The 27,977-nt window shown below is 45.1% G+C and overlaps 2 protein-coding genes across 3 annotated transcripts; one reads left to right on the plus strand and one right to left on the minus strand.

The window, feature by feature from the left end:
- Positions 1-1,246: 1,246 nt before the first annotated feature.
- LOC142014203 (carbonyl reductase [NADPH] 1-like) lies at positions 1,247-7,120 on the minus strand. The gene is made up of 4 exons (XM_074996388.1): positions 7,019-7,120; positions 5,543-5,832; positions 4,276-4,383; positions 1,247-1,894 (listed from the first exon to the last, which is right to left on the minus strand). The coding sequence occupies exons 2-4, from the start codon at positions 5,826-5,828 to the stop codon at positions 1,458-1,460; spliced, it is 831 nt and encodes a 276-aa protein (XP_074852489.1). The 5' UTR covers positions 5,829-5,832; positions 7,019-7,120; the 3' UTR covers positions 1,247-1,457.
- A 213-nt stretch (positions 7,121-7,333) lies between these two features.
- SETD4 (SET domain containing 4) lies at positions 7,334-27,652 on the plus strand. 2 transcript variants are annotated; one of them, XM_074996367.1, is made up of 12 exons: positions 7,334-7,463; positions 8,074-8,131; positions 9,660-9,754; positions 12,407-12,502; positions 14,223-14,260; positions 15,798-15,886; positions 17,462-17,891; positions 19,805-19,979; positions 22,371-22,452; positions 22,914-22,994; positions 23,888-24,011; positions 27,153-27,652. In XM_074996367.1, exons 1-12 carry the CDS (start codon positions 7,400-7,402, stop codon positions 27,285-27,287), a joined length of 1,467 nt encoding a protein of 488 aa, XP_074852468.1. In that variant the 5' UTR covers positions 7,334-7,399; the 3' UTR covers positions 27,288-27,652. The 2 variants fall into 2 exon arrangements, with proteins under 2 accessions (XP_074852468.1, XP_074852477.1); XM_074996376.1 differs by lacking the exon at positions 8,074-8,131 and having other exon boundaries at positions 7,336-7,463.
- The last annotated feature ends 325 nt before the right edge of the window (positions 27,653-27,977 follow it).

A 27,977-nucleotide genomic window follows, 5' to 3' on the forward strand; every position in this document is an offset into this window, starting at 1 on the left:
TTCAAGTTTTGTACTATTAGAAGAGCAAAGTGGAAAAAAAAGCAGCAACAAATGTTATTTTTTGAATTACCGTAAGAACTAAATTAATTTATTCTGAACTGTGGAAAAGTCTATGACTATTCAAATTTATTAATTTGTTTTGAATTTGAAAATAACAAAAAAATGTGACTTTAAAAATGGGCTAAAAATGACTCTCAGGGTGACTAACTGTAGATCTAATACTTCAAAGCCTTTATTTTGAACAAACTACTCTGTAGCTTCAGAAAACAGAGTAGGATGCAGCCTGTACACTCAGTAAAGTCAATGGGATTTTGCTGATGACTTCAGGAAAAGCAGAATGAGGCCCTCTCTACCCAATAGTTTGAGGAAGCATTGAACTGAACAGTGTATGGAGTCTTGGTGACTTCTGGGCTGAGAGTCTAATGGTTTAGCATTATCTTTGCCTTCTCACTTGAAATGAAACATTCTATTCCACACTGATGTGGTCACTTTTAACATCAAAACATTACACAGCTATCAATATCACTGGGAACAGAAACAGAGAGGAAGCCGTGCTAGTCTATACACTATCAAAACCAAAAGCAGTCAAGTAGCACTTTAAAGACTAGCAAAATAGTTTATTAGGTGAGCTTTAGGTGGGTCTGTCCCACGAAAGCTCACCTAATAAACTATTTTGCTAGTCTTTAAAGTGCTACTTGACTGCTTTTTGTTTTGACTGGGAACAGAGTGTGAAGTGACGAAAAAGAAAACTTCCTCTCCTCTTTCCCCCCATCCCCCTCAACTGCCCCATGAAAGCAGGGGTGGAGAACCTCTGCCACACAAGCTACACACTGAAAGACACCCACTTGGGTGGTTGCTCAGAATGCTATCTAGCTAATGAGCACAGCACCCACAGCTAGGTTTTTAACGTCTACTGTTGGGGCACATTTGCATACGCCTTGGTGCATACAAAAGAATTATTCTACACTTGGAAAAGATTAGAGGAACATTGGCCGGCTGCACACGGTTCACAGCTGTCAGGCCACGAGGTGGTTTGTTTACCTGAGTGTCTACAGGGCACCGAACCCCATGGTTCCCAGGGACCATGGTTTGTTATTCCACACCAATGAAAGCTGGGGGGCTCTGTGCCTGTGGACACTTGGGTAAGCAAACCATCTAATGGCCTGCCAGTGGCTACCCCGATGAAATGTGAGGTCCAGAACTTACCCACTCCTACACTAAAAAGAATATAAAATTTCAATAAAGGCATTTTACCTCATTAAACTACATTTTATTTTAATGCTTTTCAGACTTTTAAAACTAAAATAAGGCCCAGTTTAATTCATGTACCATTTCAAAACGCAATTACTTTGCAAAAACAGAAACTATGTGTGCATTCTATAAACCCTAAAAAGATAACAGCAAAGAGATTTACAGATGATTAATTATTATTGGTACCAACATCTGTACCACACAGCTTACCAATTTTTCACTCTCTTTTCACTAACCAACTGCCCGTGAGGCCCATCGGCATCAGGGCCTAAGAGAGCTAAGTAAACTGGAGTCTCAGCTCCTTCATCTGGACTTTTAGTGGCATTGGGACCTGCCATGTCGGTTCTCACCCATCCAGGGCAACAGGCATTCAGAAGAATATGATCAGCTTTCCTTTTCTCATTCAGCATCCGGGCCTGAATTCTGGACAAGACTGTGACTCCTATTTTGGACACACCATAAGCAGTGTTTGGCCAGCCTTCCTTCTCATGCACGCCCTTCTTGGTGTCTTCCACAAACTTCATCATGAGCTTTGCAAGCTCCTCTTCGGTGATGGTGTCACTGCGAAACTTCTTCTGCAGCTCCTGGCTACATCTTGCCAGAGCTGATACACTTACCATACTAGATACATTCACCACTCTGCCTGTGAAAATCAAATTATAAATATTTATAATAAAACATGCCCACATGCAACATTAAGTCTTGATCCTGCAAAGAGCTCCACAGAGATCTGCGTATGGTGACTGCTTTGTAGAGCCACAGTTTAAAAGTCAATAAATAAAAACAACAAACGAACCCCAATGAGAAAATAAGATGTATGTGACATCACTATAATTACAAATAGGGGTATTTCTCAACAAACAAACAAATCCTGCTCATGTGAATGCTTTGCTTTGCTGGCAAGCATCCTGTTTCTGCCCATGAATAATCCCATTAAATAAAACAAACACAAAAAGCAATGGGCCTGTGCACAAGAGTAAACCCTCCACTCAGCTGTTTTGCAAAATTGGGGCATGGAGCTTTTGACAGGAACTTCATTCTCCTTTCTACTTTAACCTGGTATGAGCAAAGAGATCATCCACAATTCCTAGCTTAAGGGGGCCTTGAATGCAGCAGAAATGATGTAGTTTCACTACACTGGAGGCTGCAAGCTGTGTGGAGCCCACAAAGGGGGTCTGCAAGCCAAAAACCACTGAGTACAATGTGTAGGTCGCCTGTGCCCCAGCATCTGGGTGAAGTAGTGGGTGACTGGGGGGGCGCACGAGGGAGAGGCATAGGACAACCATGGATTCTGTAACTGAAAGGCTCTCAGCCAATCTGTCCATATATTGTACGTGTGTAGGATTTCTCCTTCTGTAGGGTTTCCTCAGTGGACAATGCCATTATCTGGGATAAGTGCTGAAAAGAGGAGTTGTCTCTTAAAAACCAAAAACATGCCCTCCAAAAAAACCCAACACCCCACCCCAAATCCTTTCATATCATTATCTTTTTGCATGGGAATGCTTGTTTTGAACAGAACCAGTTAACCTTTTTTACTAGATTATGGTGTTGTATAAACAAATTTTTATAAAATCTAGATTTTAGGATTCTAAGACATTTCCAGAGGTTCAGGCTGGGAAAATAGAAATGCTGCATGCACAGTGAAGCACAGAGCCTCTGTATGTTGTTAATAAAATTGTGTTATGAGTTTAATTTGTCTGGTCCTAGCCACTCCCATTCTGTTTACCATTATTTTATGGACCACACATCTCTTTCCTCCCGTAGTACTTACGGCCACATAAGGTGACTTTTGCTACCTTTCAAAATAATATGGTCTTTTTAATGTCATACCTGATGCAGGCAAACGCGTTAGCTCTCAAAACAAGCGCTGCAGTGTACAGAGAGTTACAGCTTCTCTGCAGGGAGACAGCAGCAAGGTTAGGGAGCTGGGTTTTTTCAGTGATTGTGGGTGCAAGTTCATGCAGCACACTGAATTCAGAGTCCAGGCTCCATTTGTGTGAGCAAGCAGGACCCTGAAAGACACTCACCTCTCACTATACGAGCATATTTGGTTCCCAGCTTTCTGCTTGTAGGTGAAAACTCATAAGAGGGACACTAAATTCCCATTAAAATACAGGTAAAGTGTCTGATTGGTTCCTAGTGCTCCTAACTCAGTGGAGCGGCAGCAGGTGGCGCTGCTTTTGAAAGGTAACTGAACCTTGGGTTGGGGGGAGCGTGTGTTGGAGACGGTTAAAGGCTGGGAGCAGTTTGGGGCCATGAGTGGGAGGGAGGGTTAAAACCTGGTGGCGGGTTGGGTTCGGGCAAGGGAGGCAGGGTTCAAGCTGCTGCAGGTTGGGTCGGTGGGGTAGGGGTTAAGGCTGCAGCAGGCTGGGTGTGCAGACCGATGGGGTGTGTGTGTGTGTGTCAGTCTATGGCTGTTTGGGGCTGTGGCGCCAGTGCGGTTTCAGGCTGTGGCAGGATGGGGCTGCAGAGCCAGTGCTGGTGGTGGTGGTGGGTGGGGGGGGCGGGATGATCAGGCTGAGGCAGGTTAGGTGGTGGAGCTGGCAGGGGGGTCAGGCTGAGGCAGGTTGGAGCCACAGGGAGGGGGTAAGGCTCGTATTAGTGGAGGGAGTTCACTCATCCAGTGAACAAAAGTAAGTATACGTGTCCCTCGTCTTAGCAAGTATTTGTAAGACACGTACTTGTTTAATGAGGGATGGGTGTACCCCCATTCCCAGCTGTTTGAGGGAAGGATGGATCAGGCAGCTAGGCAATGTGGAGAAGATACTTATAATCCTCCAGTGCTGCCTAATGGCACAGATGAGAACTTTGAGAAGAGACGGGGATTGGATTAGAAGCAGCTTTAGATTTAAAAAGCAGAGACTTTCTTTGTGTCAAGACACGCATGGAAGTTATTCTTGTCTTCTTGCATTTGATGCAGCAGAAATGCTGTGGTACTACTCTGGGCAGTAAATTTCAAACAGAAGCCCTTTTGTGAGAAGAGTTGTTCTTATTGATGGTATTTTGGTATTATGCCGTACTTACCATAAGGCTTTATGAGAGGTAGCAACTCTGCACAGACCTCCCTTGTTGCAAAGAAGTTTGTCTTCAGGGTAACTTCTGCCTGAACAGCAAATGGAGTGGTAGCAGCAACTGTTCATAGGGAGAAGAAAAATATTGCACTAAAGTTATGCTTATTGGCTAATGGGAAGACAAAGGTCTCTGAACACCAGAGTTAACCCTAATACATTCGACCAGAGTCATTTTTTATACATCAGCAAGCCGGTGTCTCACAGAAAGTGAGGAAAAGTAACAGGCACACAGTGCTGCCAAGATAAACATTTTAAAATGTAAAGGCCCAAATATGCATCAGTAGCGTAGTGGTCAACTGAGAAGATTTTCACCTGCTAAGAATCCTTACCTTAGGATTCTGTGCTCCTGCCACAAGAGCTGAGGACATAACTGATGCCTCAAACAGGGCAGGGAGCTGCATTCTTTACACAGATCTAGACCTCACTCATACACGTTTGGCAATGCCCTGGGGCTGCAGTTGGTGGTAGAGTCACAGCAGGAGTTTGTGGGGCAGGATAATGAGAGTTGCACAGAGCTAGGATTCCCAGGCAGGCAACCTCAAACTTTTTGAAGAACTGAAACAAATGGGCAACTCAGCCTATTTCTTGACTTTGTTGCAGGGAAGGAAGAAACAGGGAGCAGCATTATTTTGTACTTGGATGTAGAATGAGGAGGGCTCTATGCACAGTGCACTAGATACAACAGTGCCCTTTCCTGCAGTGACAATTGGTTGGTAATGGCCACCTCTGGCCAATGGGAGCTGCAAGTGGCTGTATGTGTGGACATGCAGGTAAATGAAGTGCCCGTGGCCCTCCGGGGCTAACCCTGGCAAACAGTCTCTGGCCCACAGGCTGTTTATTGCCAACCTGTGGTGCAGCAGCGTCCTGACTTGAACATAGCCCATCTGGGAACGTGGGTTTAGACTGCTTCAGTTCAAAGCACCACTTCTCCTGAGCTACAGATCTGTGTGTGTGGACAGCAGCTGGGTTGTAAGATCTGAGTTATATCTTGAAGTAACACAGCAGTTAGGACAAGATCAAACATGAGATCTGACAAAAACACCAGAAAAATGTCAGGGAGGGAACAGTCCTCTGCTGGCTGGTGGAGCAGCTCGGTATTACCCTACTTGATTGACTTTCTAACTAGCACAATTCTCACTTATTTTTAACACCACCACCTTCTCTTCATTCCTAATGTACTCGACAGCTCACAAGGCCTTGCCCAGCAGCCAACATTCTACCTTTGAAAGCGATCCCTGCATTGTTAACCAGCACATTCAGCCCTCCGTATTTCTCCTTCAGGAAGTCCCGCAGAGTCCGGATACTTTGCAGATCAGTGATGTCCAGCTGGTGGAAAAGCGGGCTCAGTCCCTCCTCCTGCAGCTTTGCCACTGCAGCCTGACCCCGTCCCGAGTCCCGGGCTGTCAGGTACACATCCCCAGTGAACTGCTTACACAGAGCCTGCACAATAGCAAATCCGATTCCTTTGTTGGCCCCCGTCACCACAGCTACTGGGGTGCTGGACATCCTCCTAGGTTAGTGGATAGCAAAATAAGCTCACTGAAACATGCAAAAGGATACAGCTGTACAGATTAGCTCATTGTGACTATGCATGCCTTCCTGCACACCTCCTATGCAACTTTCTGCAAACATACATGTCTCACTAGGTCCCATACCAAGAAATAACTGGGCAAAAATGAAGCTGGTCTCCAGTTTTGCAACAAATGCTCGGCACTTAGCCAGCAGCTTTCTTCTTCATGAGGCTTTGCAAAGGAAGACAAGGCACAGGGCTGGCCTTAGGGTGAGCTATCCAGGCCCAGAGGCACCCTGGGCATGGTGGCAGGCACGAGGCAGGACGGAGGTCTGCATGGCTAATGTAAAGTCAGAAGCTTCCCCTGGCTGGCAGGGGAACACTGTGTCTGAGAAAGAGCACCCAGATATCTCACTGCTTTCCCTCCGGAGGAACATGGGGGCAGGGCCTAGATTTATGTGGAGGTTGTGTCCTGCGCAACCTCTGCATAAATCAAATTTTTCATAAATGGGTGGGGTGTGGGGAGTTGGGGAGATCCCTGTAATCCCCCTGGCTGGGGGAGCAGGCAGCTGGGAACGTGTGCAGGGGTGAGGGGGCAGCTAGGGGGCCCCTGGCTTCCTCCAGCTGGAGGGCACACAGCTGCTTGCCCTGCGGCTTCTGCCGGCTGGAAGGAGGGTGGGGGCGATTTCCATTTGCACTTAACTCCTGTTAATGCGAGTGAAATGCAACTCAAAATCGCGTTTCTCGAGCGTTCACTGTACAGTATTCCTGTGCACCCAATCGCCCCCCCCCCTCCCGCCCGAGCGGTAAGGGGGGGCAAGGCGCAAGCCAGGCACCCTGGGCGTCTCAGCCACTGTCCCCCCCATAGGCTGCCGCTGCTCTCCTGAGGCAGCCGCGCGAGACCTGACGTCATTCCCCCCACCCCCCGCAGCCCCTTCGGGTGGGGGGGAGCAACACCGGTCCGCACATCGACCTCATTTCCTCGGGGGGCGGGTGCAGGGATCCGAGCAGAAGGGGGCTTGGGAGGCAGGAGAAGCCAGACCAGGGGCGCCAGAAATACACGCTGCCAGCGGCGCTGTTTTCCCGAGCGCGGGCGGGGGCCCTGCAAGCAGCAGCGAGCTCGGGTCTCCCTGCCCAGCAGGCGCAGGCCGGCCCGGGGGACGAGGAAGGCGATTTGCAAACTCACCCGCAGCAGGGCTCAGGCTCAGGCTCAGGCTCCCGCTCTGCGCTCCAGGGACGCGTCTTCCCCTAGGCGCTAGCTCTGCACACGCCGCGGCTACGTTAGGTCGGGGGCGGGCTGCAGCCCCGCCCAAGGAGGAGGCGAGAGAAAACACGCGGCTGCGCTGCAGCCTTTTCGGGCGCTGAGCCGGGGCTTTGCCCCGCTGCCTGGGTGCGATCGGGCGCCGGGACCCCACGGCCGCGCTTTCAGGGGGGTTATTTGCAGGCGGGACTCTTCTTAAAGCGCCTGCTCTGATTGCCATCCCGGAGCGCCCCAGCAAATGGAGCAGGGGGGGTTTGGGCAGTGCGCGGCGCTGCGCGTGCAGCGGGCCGGTGTCGGTCTCCCGGAATGGTGGTAGAGAGCCTCGAACCGCCGGTGCAGGGCTCGGGAACCCCGAGGTACCACGAGTCAGGTAATGCAGCGCGCGGGGCCTAGTTCTTTCTGTCACTCACTTGCTGATGCAGCCGGTGCTGCGAGCGCGCTAGAGGCCTTTGGTTGAGAAAAGGCTGATACCAGAAAGAACTGAAGGGGAAACATACAGACACAGACTTACAGCTGTAGGGGTGCGGTTGATTTAGTAGAATCAAGTGTCAGAGAGACAGCCGAGTTAGTCTCTATCTTCAAAAACAACGAGAAGTCCTGTGGCACCTTATAGACTAACAGTCAGCCTATAAGGTAACACAGGACTATTGATTTTTGTAGAATCAAGTGATTCCTGTATGTTAGTCACCTGCCTCTAAAAAGACATGCTCCTTTTGCTGGAAGATTTGCCCCCACACATGGGCATTCCAAAATACTGGGCCCTGGACATGGGTGTTGGAACTAGGGCAGCTGGGGGTGTGGCAGTACCCTGGGTTGAAGTGGCTTCCATCAAATGTGGAGTTTACAGTTTTCTTGGTTGTCTCTCAGTATGCCCACTGTACAAATTGTACTAACACTGATGTCAGGAAATAGCACATAGTAATGTCACAGTATACACACAGTCCTGTAGCACCTTAAAGACTAACACATTTATTTATTAGGTAATGAACTTTCGCGGATGAGATCCACTTCGTCAGATTTTTCAGATTGGAGTTCATGGTATGTATGTAATAGGGGTGGGCAGTGGTGTAGTGTGCTTTCTTGACAATCAGTTTGGAGAGCACTAATTTTGGCAGTGAAAACTATCTTCTTATTTTGTTCTGGTGTCTTTTTTTTCTCCACGTGTGGCTTGTCCCCACTAATCCTTATAGAAAAGTTTCCTTTCACTTTTAGTTAAATATGGACCTACACATCACATAGAACTAGAAGGAACCTCAGGAAGTCATTGAGTCCAGTCCCCTGCACTCTTGGCAGGACCAAGTGTCTTATTTTTTTGTTTTTGTTTTTAAATTTGCCCCAAATGGCCCCCTCAAGCATTGACTTCACCACCTTGGGTATTCCACCTCACTAGTTAAGCTGTGGTTCAGCTCAGTTAATGACAGTATTGTTATGTGGTAGCATCCACATTCCAATGACAACCAAACACTGACCTATAAAGCTGTGTCTATGGGCACCCTAACTTGAAAATAAGCTATGCAAATTGTGTAGCTTATTTCAAGTAGATTGCAAATTAGGCTAGTTCAGCGTGCAGCTCTGTCTAAACTGCGCCACATGCCGAAATAAAGCCCTATTTTGAGGCATTCCTATACTCTTCCTGAAATGAGGTGGACAGGGATGCTGGAATAGCATGCCCATTACCTCTAAAACTGTTTCGAGACCACGGGCATGTTGCTTAGATACAGGCAGGTATTTTGGGGTAAATAAATTTGCCATATCCCAAAATAGCACTTGCCATGTAGACATAGCCATGTAGTGGGCAAATATATCAAAAGAACATATTTGACTTGACTGCTTGAAATTATAACTGTAGGAGTATTATGAAGTATTTTATGTGTTGTGGGTCAGAGTTAATGCTTGTTAGTTGATTAACATGGTAACTTTTTCTGTGCCAGTCTGGTCATTCGTTGAATAAATTACCTTTAAAGTTCATGGAATTTTATGTAAATTATGTGTATTATGTTTACACTTGTAAATGTAGTGATGGTGTAGCTGTGTCCCTGCATGTTGAAAAGACAGTGTGGGTGGGGAATATTTGTTATTGAACCAATTTCTATTATAGAATTGAGGATTTGGAGCTGGTCCAATAAAATGATACAACCTCACCAATCTTATCTCTCTTATGCTTTTTAATAGTAAATAGTTATTTCAAGTGTTCTTGCTGTGAATTTTATATTTCGGTTATATTATTCACAATATCAACATAAGTGTAAATTAATAATGTTTCTGTATAGAAACAACATTATTTTTAAAAAGTAGAAATGGGGGAACCTTCTTTTCCCCAAGGGCATTATGCCCCTTTCTTTGGTAAGGTAGCAGCTTGGGGTAGACGTTTTTGCTTCCCTCTCCCTGTGCATGCTCATTCAAGTGCTTGCATGTCCTAAGACAAAAAGCTGATTCATGCTGACTATGAAGAGCTTCAATATCTTTTGGGGATATTTCTGAACGTTTGGAGTGAGTGATCTTCCGTCTGTAGGAACTGAGAGAACTATCAGAAGAGAACAGCTGTTTTCCCACTTTTTTCTTTCAGGTTGTATACATCATTTCTTAGCATGCAGAAAAATAGAGGTCGGACCAGTAGAAAGAGAAGAAGAAAACAATTTAGCAGTGTTCATTCAAACAGAGGTACTGCATATTCTAATCTATTTTTCACTTGCATTCAGGGAAGCAAGAGGATAATCAGTTACTTGGCAAGGCACCTTTAGACAGTCTGTTCATGTTAGAACATGTGTGCAACTTGACGAGAGTAATCACAGATTTCAGTCATTTTATTTTCTCACTTTAATATGCCTTAACTTACAGTCTTCCTTAGTGCATGTTTAGGGTTGTGAGGTTTGTTTTCCGGTTGAAGGGTCATACTGTGTAGTTTGAGTTTTCTTGAGTCACATGGGCCGTGTCTACACGTGCCCCAAACTTCGAAATGGCCACGCAAATGGCCATTTCGAAGTTTACTAATGAAGCGCTGAAATGCATATTCAGCGCTTCATTAGCATGCGGGCGGCAGCGGCGCTTCGAAATTGACGAGCCTTGCCGCCGCGCGGCGCGTCCAGACGGGGCTCCTTTTCGAAAGGACGCCGCCTTCCCATGGGAATAAGGGGACTTCGAAGAAGGCGGCGTCCTTTCGAAAAGGAGCCCTGTCTGGACGCGCTGCGCGGCGGCAAGGCTCGTCAATTTCGAAGCGCCGCTGCCGCCCGCATGCTAATGAAGCGCTGAATATGCATTTCAGCGCTTCATTAGTAAACTTCGAAATGGCCATTTGCGTGGCCATTTCGAAGTTTGGGGCACGTGTAGACACGGCCATGATGAGCAATTCCTAGATATGCTGAATACTTTGTTTCCCTATAAAATAGTGACATTAAGGGTATTCAGTACCTAATGGATGTCCTTTTCACTAACATATATAAAATACTGTTATTTTCTATAAACAGTAGAAATCTAGTGAAGCAAAACTTCTCAACTGCAGAGGTCTTCCAGGGGGTACATCAGTTCATCTAGAATGGGTTGGAGAGTCTGTGGTCCCTGGGCTGGATCTGGCCCACTGCTTTCTTTCATGTGGCTCCTGCCATGTGTCCACACTGTGAGCTGGAAGCCCTGAGCTTTTGATGCCTCTCCCTTAAGGGGGTGGAGCCCCACTTGCCAGCTTCCTGGCATGTCCTGCAGCCCCTCAGTGGAGGGAGAATCAAGGGAGCTTTGCATGCTGCCCTTGCCCCCAGAGCTGGCTCCACAGCTCCCGTTGGCCAGGAACTGCAGCCAATGGGAGCCATGGGGATGGTGCCTGTGGGGATGGGCAGTGTGCACTCTGCAGAGGTGCCTAGCTCCTTTGTCTAAGCATGGTGACTGCTTCCTGGAGCAGGGCAGGATGGGGGCTGGCAGGACGGGGGTTAGCAGGGGGGCTGCCTTTAGTCACACTGTGCATTGCCTGGCCAGAGCCTCCACCTGTTGCTCCACTTTTATCCCAACCCCTGCCCCAGGTTGGAATCTTCTCCCATGCCCTCCCTCCTTCCCAGACATCACACCTGCACCCCAATCCTGAGTGCTCGCCTGCTCCCAAACTCCCTCGCGAGGCCTGGACCTGAACCACCTCCTGTACATTGACCTCTTTTGCCATCCCCAGTGGTTACACCCCCACCTGGAGCCCTCAGTCCCTGCTGCACATCAACCCCCTTGTGCCAACTCTGAGCCCCTTCCTACTCCCCAACCCCTTCATTCCTAGCCCTATCCCATAACCTAGGGCCACGGTGTCCAATACGCTCCCCGTTGGTGAATGGGGCAGCGGAATGTGGCAAAAACGTGGCTCAGCAGCTCAGGAGAGCTGCACAGGCGGGGCGCCCCTCCAGCCGCTCCGTGCACACGCCACACCATATGGTGGGACAAGTGTGTGGCAGCAGCGGCGGAGGCAGTTCCTCCAGCCCTGGCAGGCTCCAGCCCTGGGGCAGCGTGAGCGGCGTGGCTTCAGCCAGGAGAAGCTCACGTGGCTCCAGTAGGTAACCTCAGGGGGCGGCACCGGTCTGGCGGAGATGGTGCTTAGCTGGGGAGAGGAGGTCTGTGGCAATCTGTTAAATTTCTCTTGGACACCACTGGCCAAGGGGAAGCCTTGAGCCACCTTCCCTTCCCCCATGGGACTGTGTGGCCACTGACTGATTTTTTTTTCTGTGGGTGAGTGGTGCCAGAGAGAAAAGGTTCCCCACCCCGGTCTAGAGTTTTGCCTAGTTCTGCAATAGGCTACATAAAAATCACCAGTGACATCAGTACAAACTAAAATTTCATTCAATGACTTGTTTGTATTATACTACACTAAAATGTAAATGCAATATTTATATTCCAGTTGATTTATTTTATAGTTATGGTAAAAATGAAGTAAGCAATTTTTCAGTAGTTGAGTACTGTGGCACTTTTATATTTTGACGTTTAATTTTGTAAGCAAGTAGTTTTTAAGTGAGATGAAGCTAGGGAGTATGCAAGACAAAACAGATTCCTGAAAGGAGTGTAGTATTCTGGAAGGGTTGAGAGACACTGCAATACAGCACAAGTGCAACACTGTTTAAATTAATTGGAGATACACATCTTTTAGAACTGGAAGGACCTTGGGAGGTCATCTAGTCCAGTCCCCTGCCCTCTTGGTAAGGCCAAGCACTATCCCTGGCATCTATTTGCCCCAGTCCCTAAATGGCCTCTTCAAGGATTGAGCTCACAACCCTGGGTTTAGCAGTCTAATGCTCAAACCACTGAGCTAATTAAACTGTATTCTGGGGATTAATCACTGTTCTCTTTATTTAGTAAACCAGAGTCACAAACTGGAATATATACAACTTAAGAAGTGGCTGAAAGAGAGGGGTTTTAATGACAGTAATTTAAGACCAGCACAGTTTGCAGGTAATACTTTAATGTTGTATTGATCCTGGGTTGTCTGGTTCTCACTATGGCTTTATCTCTGCCTGGCTGGTTGTTTTCGAGAATGGAATACAAGCATATAGAACTTCTTGTAAGATTGCTGTCATAGGCATTTAAGGAACTGCATGTTTGTGACCTGCATCTGATGAAGTGGGTCTTTGCCCACGAAAGCTTATGCTCATACATATCTGTTAGTCTGTAAGGTGCCACAGGACCCCTCGTTGCTTTTGCATGTTTGTAATATGCAGTTTCTTAGGTGTTTACAGGATCATGTCCTAAGCTTGTATGTACCCTTTCCTCATTTGTTCTGGCAGACTTATTAAAAACACCCATCAGCATGTAGCAATGAAATGCACTTCAGAATAATAATAAATAGTTCAAATTTCAGTGGAATGTTTGTTGTTTCTTTCTGTAAAAAGATTTTTAAATAACAAATATTAAAGTTCAATGTATAAGGCAGCAGATAGTATGGACTATAAATTGAGAAACAGCTGTGCAGGGAGATTGCAGGGTGACAGCTAAAACGCTGAGGGTGTATCTACACTAGCCAGCTACTTCGAAGTAGCTGGCACAACATCAAAATAGCACATATAGCGTCTACATGTGCCATGTGCTATTTTGACGTTGAAATCGATGTTAGGCGGTGAGACATCGAAATCGTTATTCCCATCCGAAGATGGGAATAGCGCCCTACTTCGACGTTCAACGTCAAAGTAGGGTGCGTGTAGACAATCTGCATCCCGCTACTTAGAAATAGCAGGGTCCTCCATGGCGGCCATCAGCTGAGGGGTTGAGAGATGCTCTGTCCAGCCCCTGCAGGGCTCTGTGGTCGCTGCATGCAGCAGCCCTTAGCCCAGGGCTTCTGGCTGCTGCTGCTGCAGCTGGGGGTCCATGCTGCATGCACAGGGTCTGTAACTGGTTGTCGGCTCTGTGGATCTCATGCTGTGCAGGGCAAGTGTGTCTGGGAGGGGCCCTTTAAGGGAGCGGCTTGGGGCTTTGCTGGCCCCTTATTTCGATGGGGAGTGCTTGTGTGCGTGGATGCTCCACGTTTGCTTCTGAGGTGGCTCCTTTCGATGTTCCCCATCGCTACTTCGACGTTGAACGTCGATGGCGCCAGCCTTGGAGGACGTGTAGACGATACACGTCGAAGTAGCCTATTTCAATGTCCTTACTTCTAAATAGGCTACTTTGACGTAGTGTGCTAGTGTAGATGTAGCCTGGGTGTAAGGTAAGTAGCCCAAAAAAGTGAGATGCAGAAGCAGGAGAGGAAGAAAGGTATTTTTTTTTTTTTTAAAGCAGAGATTGGGAAAAAACAGCATAAAGCAGAGGAATGTGCAGGAAGATGGTTCAAGTGGTAGGAGTGGCGGGGTGAAGACTTTTGTAAATAAGAGTGTGGGAGACAGCAGAGAAGAGCCTGAAGGTAGGAGAAATTAGAGTCCATATCTTGAAAGGTATTTAAGCTCTACATTCCTCTTTAAATCGATTGTCATTAGGTATCTAAACAGCCTTTGAGTATCTGGGCCGAGATCCGTGCATGGGAGATTATTAAGACAGTTATGTCATACAAGAAATACATTAATTTTTATGGAGTTTCCTTTTTCAGACCTGTTTTAATTCATAGTGGTTTGTTGTGATGTCACAGTAAAGTCTTAAAATGGTACATTGTAATGTAGTCATTCTTTTTGTTCCTGTGTCATTTCAGATACAGGAAGAGGACTAATGACGACAAAAGCCTTTCAGGTGAATATATTTCATTATGTGGCTTTTATTACAATTACTGCAGGGGCAGCTGGAGACATTCTGGACTCTAATCAAAATTACTCATGGGAAGTCCTAAAAGTCTAGAGGGGAGTTTGAGGTGATCTAGTTTCTATTCTGGAGCAGTGTTCTCTCTCATTTTTTATGTCCATCTCCAGAATGACTTTCACTATGTGCATCAATATGGAGATAAGTATCAGGTGACATAAGTCGTTTTGCACATGGACAGTGTGGCACATGGCAGGACTATGGGGTTGGGGTGAAGGCTCTAAACAGGGGTTCAGCTGTAAATGGGAGCTCTGGGCTTGGGCAGGTATAGATGGGGTGAGGGCTCTCGCTGGGGCCCTGGGCCCTGGAGTGGAACTGGAGAAGAGGGGTTTGGAGTGCAGGAGGGGGTTCCTGGCTGGAGATTGTGGCTGAGGGGTTTGGAACATAGGAGGGAGCTGCAGGTTGAAGCAGGAGTTGAGTCTGGGCACAAGAGGTTTGGGGTGGAGGAGGAGGGTTGGGGTGCAGGAGAGGGTATAGGCTCTGGGCTGGGGGTGTGGGCTTTGGATCTGGGCATGGGCTGAAAGTTCTGGGGTGCAGGAGGTGGCTTCAGGTTGCGGGGCTCAGAGTGGGGTTGGTGTTGGGGCTTGACCTTATCTGGGGGGTTCACACACTCTGGATGTGGCCAGCCAGTCTGGGTGGGGGGGATGAGGTTTTGTGGCACTCTGTGGGCACTGGTCTTGCCCACAAACATTATGTCTGTCCCCAGTTCCCTTGGCCAGGCACTGGCTAGTGGTAGTGGGGAGCCTGTGCTCAGGGCTGTGTCAGTGCACAGAGCCCCATGGACCCCGGCTCAGGATCAAGAGCTGCTGTTGGCAGCTTCCCCTGGCTTCATCAGTTCCGTGCCGGGGCTGAGGGAGGGGCTCGTCTCCCCCTGGTGCAGCAGGCTTAGCTGCCCCTAGCCCTGAGACCCTGTGTGGGCTTGTGGGAAGTGACATGGCCATGCAGCTTAAAGGGAACTCAGCTCTTGAGCTGGAATGCCCAAGGTTAATATAAGGCTCTGCGCCCTGTGTGTGGACCACAGGTGCTTGAATGTCAGAGGACACAAAATACCTGTCATGTGGATGCTGTGGGCACGAACTCAAAGGTACCTCTGTTACTGTAGCCATGTCTGAAAGCGGCGCAAAGGAGACATAATTTGGCTGTAAAGACCCACTAGAAAATTCGCTTGTCCAAGGGGTTTTGCTCCGTGTGTGATGTATTCTGTTCAGGAGAAAGGTGATGCTTCCCAGCTAGTCACCAGCTTACATAGAAACTATCCTCCCCCAGGGCTCCCTTCCACCAGCTGGACAAACTTCCTACACTGATGGACTGACCATCAGCGTTTTACAACTGTGATGATCCCCAGTATACCTGTGGTCATATCTATTTGCCTCCTGTCTCTAGTGTGCTCTGGGGCATTTCTCTATGCTTCTGAATTGTGCGTCCTTGGTTCGTTTTCAGTCTGATGTAGTCTCTCTGGTTTTTCTCAAAGGCAGGGGAACTGGTTATTTCATTGCCGGAGAAATGCTTGCTCACCACTGGTACTGTCCTTAATAGCTACCTCGGGGAACACATTGTAAAGTAAGTGTGTCTGGGAGAAAGATAATCTTGTGAGAAATTCCTCTGGTGTTTATAAGGTGCTTGCACACTGGTAGGTTATTCATTGGAACTTGTGTTAGGGCTTCAACCTGCAAACCTAATTCATACATGTATATGACCCAGGGAACTCTGGATGCCAACTGACAGCAGGTACAGAGATACCCTGGATTCACTAAAATAATGGCATATAAGGTCTCTGGTAGAAGTTTGTTTGCCATGGGTTCTCATAACCATTGCAAAACGAATGTATAGAGGTTGTGTAAGGAGTTCTATGCATGCACTGAAGATTTTGTCCTTGGTGTCTGTGACCTAGGGACTGCTCACCAGAAAGGTGAAAAGCAGATTTTCTTTCTGGCAAGAAATGTTTGGTTCATCATGGGCATCCATTTACAGTCTGAGCTGAATGCTAATGAATGATTGTGAAATCCTAAAAGACAGGATGTTTACAGGGAAAAAGGTACCAGTAGGAGAAAGCCCTGTAGCCAAGTACAGAAGATGATCTTTGGGTATATAGCTAAGGAGTTTGACGGTACCCCCGCATCTTTCACCTAGGAAGTAAACTGACAGCAGGTTTGCTTCATGGCAAAGGGATCTCAGCCAGAGTTACTTGCAAACACCAGAAAGAATTTTGCGTAAAGTAAACTTCTTTAGACTACAGGATTACTTATTAGTTAAATTTAGGATTATAATTTTGGTTTGTATGTGACCATTTGTTCCAATTTATCATAAGGTTTATTTGAATCTCTTGCTCTTAAATAAATTTGCCTTTTGGTTTTATAATTGACTACAAAATGCTATGTGTAATACAGAGGAGTGATAGTCTGATGTCAAACTGGTAAAGCATGATACACTGTTCCTTTGGGAACAGAGGATCTGATATATCTGTGCCTGTCCCATGATTGATGGCTGGAAATCACAGGGGGGACACTTTCAAAGGATTCAGGGCCTGGGTGCAACTATTGTCAACCTGCAGGGCAAAGGCAGGGCATAGCCCAGAGGAGGGTGCTGGAATGACAGGCGGGTTGTATTAGAATGCTGAAACTCAGTTTAAAACAGACAAGATTCCTCCAGGCTGGAGGCAGATGGTACCAAGCTGACTCACAGATCTGGGTGTAGCAAGAACTGTCACAGTGAATTCCCATTGAGCTCTACTTGCATGCATGCAGATTGCTGTGATGAGTAAGGTTGGCAGGATGTGACCCTCATTTAGATGGAATTGTAAGTGATTTGTGTGGAACAGGTGAATGCACTAAAAGAATGAAATTAAGATACGAGATTACAAAGTGCTATATGAATGCATCCTTCAAGCAAATTCATAACGAAATCTGATGTAGTGTATGGAAGACTTTACGTACATACATACATACATATATAAAAAATCCAGTTTTTTACCAGATAGTTTTAACTGCTTGTCAGTAAACTAAATTTTAAAACACTTTGAAATAATGGAAGAGAAAAAAGTTTTCAATATTTATTTGTAATCTCAAAGAATTACTAGAATAGATATGGTGGTATTTTATCCTTCTCACTTCTGTGTATCTGTTATATTTTTAATAGATGGAAACCTCCCATATCGCCTTTGCTGGCTCTGTGCACATTTTTAATAGCAGAGAAATTTGTTGGTGAGCAGTCTTTATGGAAGCCTTACCTTGATGTTTTACCAAAGACCTACACCTGCCCTGTTTGTCTGGAGCAAGAAGTAATAAGACTTCTTCCTGATCCCTTAAGAAGGAAGGCTCAGGAGCAAAGAACAGCAGTCCAGGAACTGTATACTTCTTCCAGGACTTTCTTCTCTTCTCTTCAATCTTTGTTTACTGAGAATGTAGAAACAGTTTTTAACTATGAGGCTCTGCAGTGGGCTTGGTGCACCATTAATACGAGAACAGTGTACATGAAGCAGTCACAAAGGGAATGTTTCTCTAGAGAGCCAGATGTTTATGCACTGGCACCTTATTTAGACCTGCTAAACCACAGTCCAAATGTTCAGGTAAGGAACTGGAAAAAAAAACAAAAACACCTTTTTTTATTATGTACTATGCACTATCTCTGTGCAGAGCCCACATTCTTGTCTGTGGTGAATTGGGAACAGAGTCCCACTGAAGGGTCATGTGTGGTGTGTGTAGTGTATTGTTTGTAAGACAGCAATAGGCTTAGTAATCTGCCATCAAAACTTATTGTGTAATGCAGAGGGTTTAACAAATAGAATTGATTTTAAGATTCAGGTGGCAAAATAGTGATGGGAAAGGATACTGTGGTGGGGTGCAGCAAGCCTGGGCTTGGCTTGAAGGGATTAATAAAAGCTTGCGGGCACAACGAGCTTCTCCCAACTACACCTGCTGTATGTGTCGGACATGAAAGAGGAGTGAAGAGGGCTGAATCTGAATCATATTGGGGCTGACCAGATAGGAGAGCAGAGTTTAGGATCTCACTCAGAGAAGTCTGGCTTGAGTCAGGGAGCCGAGTAGGACTTCTAGCAGACAGAGCCTTCCTGACGGAAACTCAGACAGCTGAGAAAGAAAGTGGCAGGAGTTGAGTATACCCAGGTTCCTCCTCAGTTGTGGAGGTCTTGCAAGGAGCAGGAAGACTCTGTCTGAGTCAGAAACTGCTCTGCCAGCAGACCCAGCTGGGGAGCAGAAAGTGCTAAAAAGCGCTGCAGTAACTTTTCGGGGAAGAGGTCTAGTAAGAGTGCCAGGAGCCTGGGAAGATGCTGAAGTAAAGGCCTAAGACAGAGTAAGGGGGAAGTGCCCCAGCACACAACAAGGGAGTCTGTGTAGTCAGACCTTGACTTTAATGAGGGTACTGAGTTTGGGCCTAGTGGAGAGGGAGGGCTTAAATTATACCAGCCCATGGAGAAAGAGGGAGTGCCACAAACACATCCAAAGGGTGAGGACTGGTAAAATCCCTTGATACTACCTATAAGGACTGGTGAGTCCAGATTAAGACCAACCTTCCAATGTGAAGTTGAAGGACACGAGCTGTTGGACTGGTGGCTGCTCTAAGAAAGGATAGGACTCTACATGAGGTGGGTGAAGGGGGGTTGTATTGCCCAAAGAAGCAGACCACACTAGGTTTGTTTTTTCTGTCAGGGGGCGCAAAAGGAAGTGCACCTTCTGTGCTGGCATGGGGGAGTCAGAGTTAGTCGCTGGCGGGCTGCCAGATGCTTTGTTTACCTTTAGTGTCTGCAGGCACAGAGACCTGCAGGTTAACCCTGATAAACTGCATGGGGTTGCCTCACCAGAGGTTTCCCACTCCTGTTCTACACTGTGCCCCAGCCACCTATGGGCATTCCAACCAGTGAGTCACATGCTTATGCCACTCTTTTGACCCATAACTCCAGAAATAGGTTGGGGAGAATTCTCCTGTAAGCAATTCTGCTTTATGCCCTCATAACATATAGTGCAGGACAGTCATATGGTTTCTCTAGTGCCTGTTGCTTCTAGGCTGCCATAAGCTGCTTTGCAGTATCCTCGGGGATGCTTATAAAGCTGCTCGGATATATGCCTGAGACCATGTTGACACATGTGAGGGCACAGACTAAGGATAGCACAAAGGTTGCTTAAAGTTATGGTTGTTGCCATTTTGCCTGAACCACACTTCTGTGCTTTGCCTCCAGGAGATGCAGTCCAGGGTACCTTGAACCCAAGAAAAGTGTGTTTCATCTGTTTTAGCATAAGAGGAATTGTTTCCTCTTTCTTCAGATCAGGTCCCAGGGGATTTTATCTTTTGCAGTTATCTTCAAAATTACTGTAAATATTTCATCATTGAGTCCTACAGGTTTCTACCCTTTTATTACAGTGAGGAAAAAGAGATAAATATTATGGGTCTTTATCATTTTAGGTCTTTTTTTTTTTTTTAAATCTCACTGCTGTAGAGGAAATGTCTTTTTAAAATTTCTCAAAGGTAAAAGCTGCATTTAATGAGCAGACAAGATGCTACGAAGTTAGGACAGGTTCTTATGTCAGAAGACACGAAGAACTGTTTATCTGTTACGGCCCTCACGATAACCAGCGGCTTCTGCTAGAATATGGATTTGTTGCCACCGACAACCCACACAGTGAGGTTTATGTCTCAGAAGGTTGGTAGCTTTATCTTGACATTAAAACGTGAAATACTAGGGAGCCAGGCAGCTCGATCTCTTTAGATGGGTAAATATGGTTATTGAGGGGCAGCAAGGAAGCTTACATAGTTTCATTCTGAACTAAGCTGCCGCCAGTATGATCTCTTTAGGGTTTCATAGAAGCATTAAAGTGAAATATGGTTGGTTCCTTAGGCATTTTTAACCAAAAGAGAGAGAGAGAGAGAGAGAGAGAGAGTGTGTGTGTGTGTTTGTAGCTATTGTTTTTGTGGATTTGCTCAGGTCTTTGAATAGGGCCCTACTAATTTAGTGGCTGTGAAAAATGCGTCACGTGCTGTGAAATTAGTCCTTCCCCATGAAATCTGGTGCCTCCTTTTTCTTAGGAGTGCCCCATCAAAGGGGGCTTCCTAGCTCCAGCTGGGCAGTGGCAGGACAGGATATGCCCTCCCCTGTATAGCTGCGGAGGGTGAGGGGAGACCAGACAGATCTACGTCCGGGTGCTTCCCCCTGCTATAGGATGCTCTCTGGAACAGGGCAGCAGCCTGAGGTTCCTGCAGCTGGGTGTGGGGCAGGAGGTGCAGTGCTGTCTGCAGGTGTGTAGAGAGAGTACAAGTGTTGCCCTTCTCGAGGTGGCCAAGACTAGCAGCGAGGAGCCCCTAGCTGGGGTGCTCCCAGCAGCACAGGGGAGATCAGACCCACTCCTACCTCTTAGAACCTCCTCAACTGCAGGAAGCTCGGTGGTTGCTGCTGTTGGAGTCCAACGCAGAAGTGAGGGTGGCAATCCCATGGCCTCTCTACAAAAGTTTGCAATGCCCCTCCCGCCTCATCTCCTTCTGGGTGGAGACTCCATGGTTACAGTATCATAATTCTAGGTTTAACTAGCTGAAAAGGTGAATTTTTTGCCAGTTTTCAAATCCTATGGCCATGAAATTGGCTGTAATGGACTATCAATTTGGTAGGGCTCTGTCTGTGAAACTTTAAGTACAGGAGTAGCAATGCTGAAATGGGAGTACTTATGTGAATAAAAGTTAGGCGTGTGCTTGGGTGTTTGCAGGATCGTGACCATAGTAATTTAAGGATGGAATTGGAAATGCTGGAAAACTTCTGAGAACTACACTCTCGCAAGTGTGTCATCTATGTGCCTGTGCAATAGAGCTTTACTCTTCAGAGAGAGGAGGCTTGGATGTCTTAGAGGCCCCAATGCAAACCTTAAAGTTAAGCATGTGCTTAAGTGTTTTTCTAAACTGAGACCACAATAAGAAAAACCTGTGCTACTAGACAGCTAAGTCATTTTTCTAGAAAATTAATAGTTATGAGGTGAAGACTTGGTTATGAGTTGGCCAACAAGGTGATTGGAGAGTTAAAAAATAGCTTGGGACATGGAATGTTTTTGCTTGTTTTATATCAGTGAGACTTGGTTGCTGATACAGGTTACGTCTACACAAGAGGATTTTTCTGGCAAAACTGGGTTTTTTTTTGGAAAAACCCGTGGAGCATCTACACGCAAAGTGCGCTTTGTTGGCAGTCTGTTGACAAAACCCAGCACATCTGCTGGCAGTGTTATATCGCTCCACGTTCGTGTATAATACCTCTGTCGACAGTGTTGTGTCAAGAAAACAGCTGTGTAGATGCTCCAAGGCCCTTTTGTGGACAGACAGGGCTTCTGGTTTGCAGAGCTTCTGCTTGGCCATTCTTTCAAGAGAGGGCCAGGAAGTCTGGCTGCTGTCTGTTGACAGAGTGGCTTGCTCTTTTTACCTGCCTTTATGTGTAGATGCAATCTTCCGACAGAAGAGTTGCTGGGAAATCCCATCGAACAGTTACTTCTGTCGACAGATGGTTCTCGGGTAGACATAGCCCATAAAGAGACAAACAGGTGCTTGAAATTTAAATTGAGTATGCAGTAGGAAAATTACATTTTTATTATAAAGCCTTGAGACTGTTTAAAGTCAAATGTGCAGCTGGTATAAATTAGCACCATTTTACTTCTGTGGACTAATGTTAATTTACCAGCTGAATGTCTGGGTTTTTGATGCTTTAGAACTTACTATGTGCCAAAAAGTTGTCTGAAAACACCATACTTCAGGATGCTAGGTAAAGTATCATAAACTTAAGAAATGCCATAATAACTCTCTGTGATTTAAATCATGCAAGTTGCTGAGTGCTCTTGAGAGGTGTACTTCTGCTCAAGTTAATAGTCATTAAAGTTTTGACTTTATCTGAGCTGCTCTTTGTGTGCTGTCCGGTTGGGAGATTTCTTATATTTTAACTATTATATTTTAAATATTATATTAACTATTATTATTATTAATTATAGTTAAAATATAAGAAAATACTTTAGAGTTCTTGTTAGCTTGTTTTTGCTGTTTGCTTAAAGGTCTTATATTTTTGCAGCTATTCTTCTTAAACACGTTTGTCCAGCAGACGAGCAGAGAAATATGAAGCTTTCCATTCTAAAGGATCATGACTTGCTAGAGTAGGTATCTCTTTAAAGTGATGGCTTCTGCATGAGAAACCACTTACAAGAAAACTGAAATAAAAGCTCTTTTTAAAATTTGAAAGTAAATTGGGTTATGAAAAGCATTTTGGTATTCACTGTATGTCCTAGATAGTGGAAAATAATGTAAGGTGATAAAAGATGATATGAGAACTAATGATCAGGAATAGGGGACAGCATAAGACAATTGGAAGCACCCTTTTCTGGGGTCATGGGAAGGAGTAAAGAGTCGGAAGGAGCTGGGGAGAGTCCTTTTGTCCAGGATGCCACAGTAGTTCCCACTTGAACTGTGGATCTGCCTCTTCTGACCTGTGTCTGAGTGTGGGAGGAGGCTGCCCCTTGGCAGAAGTTGTGTTGCCACAGTTGCTGTTGGTGTGAAGATCATGATCTGTGTAATGAGCTTGTGCTTTCTCTGTTTTGGTGATTTCTGACACTTTTAGAAATGTGACAATTGGAAGGGATGGCCCATCGTGGAGACTCCTCACAGCTCTCAAGTTGTTATGTCTTGGAGCAGATGAATTGTAAGTTTCAAATAAACACTTGCAGAAATATGGTAGTTTATTTAGAAAATAAAGAATACAGTGTGGCAGATTCTCCTATTCCTGTAATATGTGTCCTCTCACAGAGGTATAGAGATGGTATGTGAGAGATAATCACGCGAGTGTATCTAATGTCCATAAGATTACTCACATGAGAAAGGCAAGACAGTTTGGGAATAATTATATAATTTAAATGTCATTATCTGCTTGTTGCGTACATGACAACTGTATTCAATTAAATATCCTGCTGCTGTTCTCTCCTTGCACCAAGAATTAGGTATTGCTGTAATGTTCAGTTTCTGATTTTATGTGTCACTTTTACGGGTCCCATGAACTCAGACATCAGTTTGATTTCTCTGAAAAGTATATTTCAAGGTCTGCTCTTTAAATTTCAGGGCCATGTTCATTGCTGAAGTAGAAAGATTCAGCTGCATTGATACCACAAAGATGATACCACTTATTTCAGCAGTGTATCTGGCCTTCAAAAGTTTGGCATTGTTTGAAAATGGCCACATCTGCTTTTTCAGTTTTCAAGTATGTCTCTTAATATTGAAAGGAAAAAATATTTACATCTGTCTATGTTGCGAAGGCTTAATCCTCAGCAGAACCAGTTTTTGTTTTTTTTTTATAGTAGCTGGAAGATACCTAGGCCCATTTGTTTTCCATACCACAAATTGCACATTCTCTTCTGTTCAGCTTCTTAATTCATGGACCTTAGTGTGCTATCAAATTGTCTGTCTGTTTTTTTTCTGTGTTAATTTTGACCTAATTATCTGTCCGGTTTGGGTTCTTTTGTTGTAACTTCAGTGTAACTTCTGACTGGGGAAAGCAACAAATAACCACTTGTTTTTTTTTTTAAACATTTGTTGCTCTAGTACCTACTGGAAGAAAGTGCTGCTTGGTGATGTAATTTCAGCCAGAAATGAAGAGAAGAGTTTGAACATAGCTGCAAAAATAGGCTTTTCTTTAATAGAAGAGATGCAGCATGTCCTTTACCAGGTAATTTGGCTAGAAGTATAAAATGGGGTATATTCCCTCAAGGGGCTTGTCTGTGCAGGGCTGCACCTCTGCATTAGAGAGATGTAAATTTTAATTCCAGCTAGTCAGGTATGCACTAACAGGCTGGTGTGGACCCTGCTGGGGCACACTACAAGCTCCCGAGCATGGATTAATACAGTGCTGTTTCAAACAGCAGTATTTTAATGTAGGCGAGGAACTCCTAGTGTGCACCAGCAGGGTCCACACAAGTTTGTGAGTGGGCAACACACTAGTGTATTCTCAAATTTACGCAGCTGTGGTGCAGACTGCAGCACTGCATAGACAATTGAGAATAAATTGCTAATTATACCATTGGCATCAGAGGGGAAATGAGTTCAGAATCTGGCCCTCTGTGTTTCACACGTAATGGTTTGATCTGCAATTATCAGCCTATTTGCCTGGCTTTAACCAAGTGCTTATTTATGTGGAGTTGCCTTTTGCTTGTCTATTCAAAGTGTGATTCAGGTGTAATATACTCCCAGATTTACACCAACCTAATTGAGATCAGCTCCTGATGCAAGAAGTATACCTTTAGTATGGGATTTATCGTGCTATGGGGGCACTAGAGGGGACTGTCACTTTTAGGGGGGAATTTCTTGGTATATATTATGTACAATAGATTTTAAGCGAGTGGGACTATTTCCATTTCATAGAAGATGGTTTTGGATTAGGAACACTGGGTAAAGCAGTGGTATTGCAGTGATTTTGTACTTACGTCACTATAACAGAGATCAGAAAATGGCCCAGCAGTTATAATGGTTCTCTTTAAAAATGCATACAGTAATGTTATTTGAGTGGTAATAGGCTTTAACTCAGGAGCAGCATAGTAACCAGCATATAACTTGATCAGGTGTTTTTCGCGCTTCAGGGCCATCTGATGAGGGAGAACCAAATAGGTGTTGAGAAAATATATACACCAATACAAACCTAGCTAAAACACCATGTTTCCCCTAAAACAATGCAGTAATCAAATTTGAGATTAGAGCAAAGATCAGGAGAATTAATCCAGGGATTAACAATAGCATAAAATAACAAAAAAAGATTGAGAAGCAGCAAAAGAGAAGGGGTATGAAGAGGTCTAAAAGTATGACTAGTGTGGAGATAGCAAATAAGAAAGTGCTGTGTATTGCTCCTCTTAACAAAGAAGCAGGGACACACAAGAATATAGGCTGCAAATTTAAAATAAACACAAGGTGCCCATGCTTCACGCAACGCTCAGTCAAGCTGTGGAGGTCTTTTGTCAGAGAGTGTTATGAGAGCTAAAATTATAACTGAATTAAAAGAACCCAACTAGATAATTGCTTGAAGGCTGGGTTCATCAATGTCTATTAACCGAGATGGTCAGGGATGTAACTCCTGGCTCAGTGTGTCCATAGCCTCAAACTTCCAGAAACTGTAAGTGGATGGACAAGGGGATGTATCAGTCAGTCATCCCCTATGAAGCACCCGGCAGTGGTCACTATTGGAAGATGGGATACTGAGCGAGAAGGACTGTTGGTCTGACCTAGTATGGCCATTCTTACGTTCAGCTGATCACATCGTCGTCTGAACTTGGTCAGCAGTCAAACTGAGAAACCACTATAATGGAACGAATCCTTAATTAACATGCAACCCTCCTTCCCCACCCCTGTGGACACTCAAAAGGGAGAGTAGCCTCTTCCTTAGCCCTACAGATTTCCTGCATCCATTTGGAGAGTCAGGCATCGAATGGCTGGCTCAGGACTAGGCTATAGTTAAAAAAAATTGATTTGATTTCACTTAGGGCTGTGAAAAATGGTTGTGCCCTGAGCAGTGTAATTAGGTTGATCTAATCCTTAGTGTACATATGGGGCTAAGTCCACAGAAGAATTCTTCTGTTGAGCTACCTACCACTTCTTGAAGAGGTAATTTAACTGTATCAATGAGAAAACTTCTTCTGTTGCTCTTAATCAAGAATAAAATGATATATGTCTATATATAAATGCCAGAATATTAAAAACAAAAACAGTATGCTAGAATGCCAGGCAGTGAAAGAGGACTTTGATATAATTTGCTTTATGGAAAGGTGGTAGAAAGATCAAATACTCGTGGGATGTGGTAATACCTGTTACAGACTATGCAGGGAAAGCAGACTAGGCTGAAGAGGTGGTAACATAGTGCTGTATCCAAAGGATGCCGTCGAAACTAGTGAGAAAAAAAATTGGAGGGGAGTTGAAGCTCTGTGGATACAAATTCCAGACTGTAAGAATGTAAACGTATTAAGGCTATGCTATTGTCCTCTAGATCAAGAAAAGAAAATTGAGCGCACAGTGGTGAGAGAAATCAGAGGCAACAAAGTGTAATGAAATGGTAACAGTGGGGGATTTCAGTTATATAAGGTCATCTGTAAATGATTCAAAAGGCACAGTGGGACAGTGTTGAGTGCTTACGTCAAAACTTTCACCCATAAATGATTATTTCTTACAAGAGGCAGTTCTAGAATCCATTCTTTACTTTCGTCTTAATTCCTGCAAGAGAGCTAATTCATGAGGTAAGGAGCTGAGTTCTATTGTGGAAGCTGATTGTTATGTTCAGGAAGCCAATCCTGGTGTGGCAGCGTTGCAGAGAGAATTTGATGGACGGGGTCTTGTTATTGAACTTGTGGTGGCTGTCTCTGAGTGGTAATAGTGACTACAATATAATGAGTTTCGGCATCTGTGACCTCCTATACGGGGCAGATAGCTGAACATGTGCTCACTGTGCAGGGTTCTCACACTTCTGAGCCTCCTGGCGCTGCCCGTTGGTGGGGACAGGATACTGGACTAGATGGACCTTAGCTCTGATCCAGTCTGGCAATTTCTATGTCCCTGTGAATGCATGGCTACTTAAGGAGGAGCCTAACGTTTTCTTAGCATTAGCTTTAGGTTGTGTTTTCTGACTGTCATGGATTTTGAATGAACACTTGTTCATTTTGTTACTAATTCTGTTTTCGGTCATAAAATATAACTAGTACAGTATTTTGAGTCACTGCATGTTATCTCTGGCACAAATTCACCCATCACAAATGTCTGTTTATGGACTGCATATATTCTTATTGCTGAATTTAAATACCCTCTTGGGTTTTATTTTTTTTGTACATTTCAGATTTCCCAAATGAAAAAGGACAAAGTGAACCTTGAAAACCAGCTGGCTTTGGTGGAAGCACTGCTCCTGGAAGAGCTGACAATCTTGCAAGCATCTGCAGGGACTATGTGCAACTTGCAGATGGCAATAGCTTGACCTGTTCAAAACATAGATCATGACTGTCACAGCACAGTGACTTTCATTTCACCTGGAGGCAGAGGCCTGCTTGACCCAAACATTTTTGATGGCCGACAGCATCAAGGAAAAATGTACAATTATGGTGGGGAAAAGTGTCCAGTTTCACTTATGGATTTTGACGTCAGCTATAGGGCTCGGCCATATTCTGTGCTGTTTCTCTGGAGAGGTGGGGGGAAAATGCAGGGGACAAGGGTGGCCTTACACCTTTGTGTCATCTAGAATCTAAGATGTTGTGGGTGTTACGCTTAAAAGCTGCACATGGGGTCTTTTTCAGAGGAAAAGGCAATATGCTGTGTTTATTGAGAATACAGTAAAAAGCAGTTAGCATATGTGTGCTCTCTTTCTCGTTCTCTCTCTGTCTCTCTCTCGTGCGCGCACACACGCACACACAGAGAATATTACCAGTAACAGAGAGAAAGCCGTGCTCGTCTATATACTATGAAAATGAAAAAGCAGTCCAGTAGCACTTTAAAGACTAACAAAATAATTTATTAGTAAATTATTATTAGTAAATTTATTAATACATTATTTTGTTAGTCTTTAAAGTGCTGCTGGACTGCCTTTTTGTTTTCAGAATATTACCAGTTGATCACATAAGCATAAGAATGGCCATTACTGGGTCAGACCAAAGGTCCATCCAGCCCAGCA

This window comes from Carettochelys insculpta, chromosome 1 (assembly GCF_033958435.1).
Source record: "Carettochelys insculpta isolate YL-2023 chromosome 1, ASM3395843v1, whole genome shotgun sequence".
Classification (NCBI taxonomy): domain Eukaryota; kingdom Metazoa; phylum Chordata; order Testudines; family Carettochelyidae; genus Carettochelys; species Carettochelys insculpta.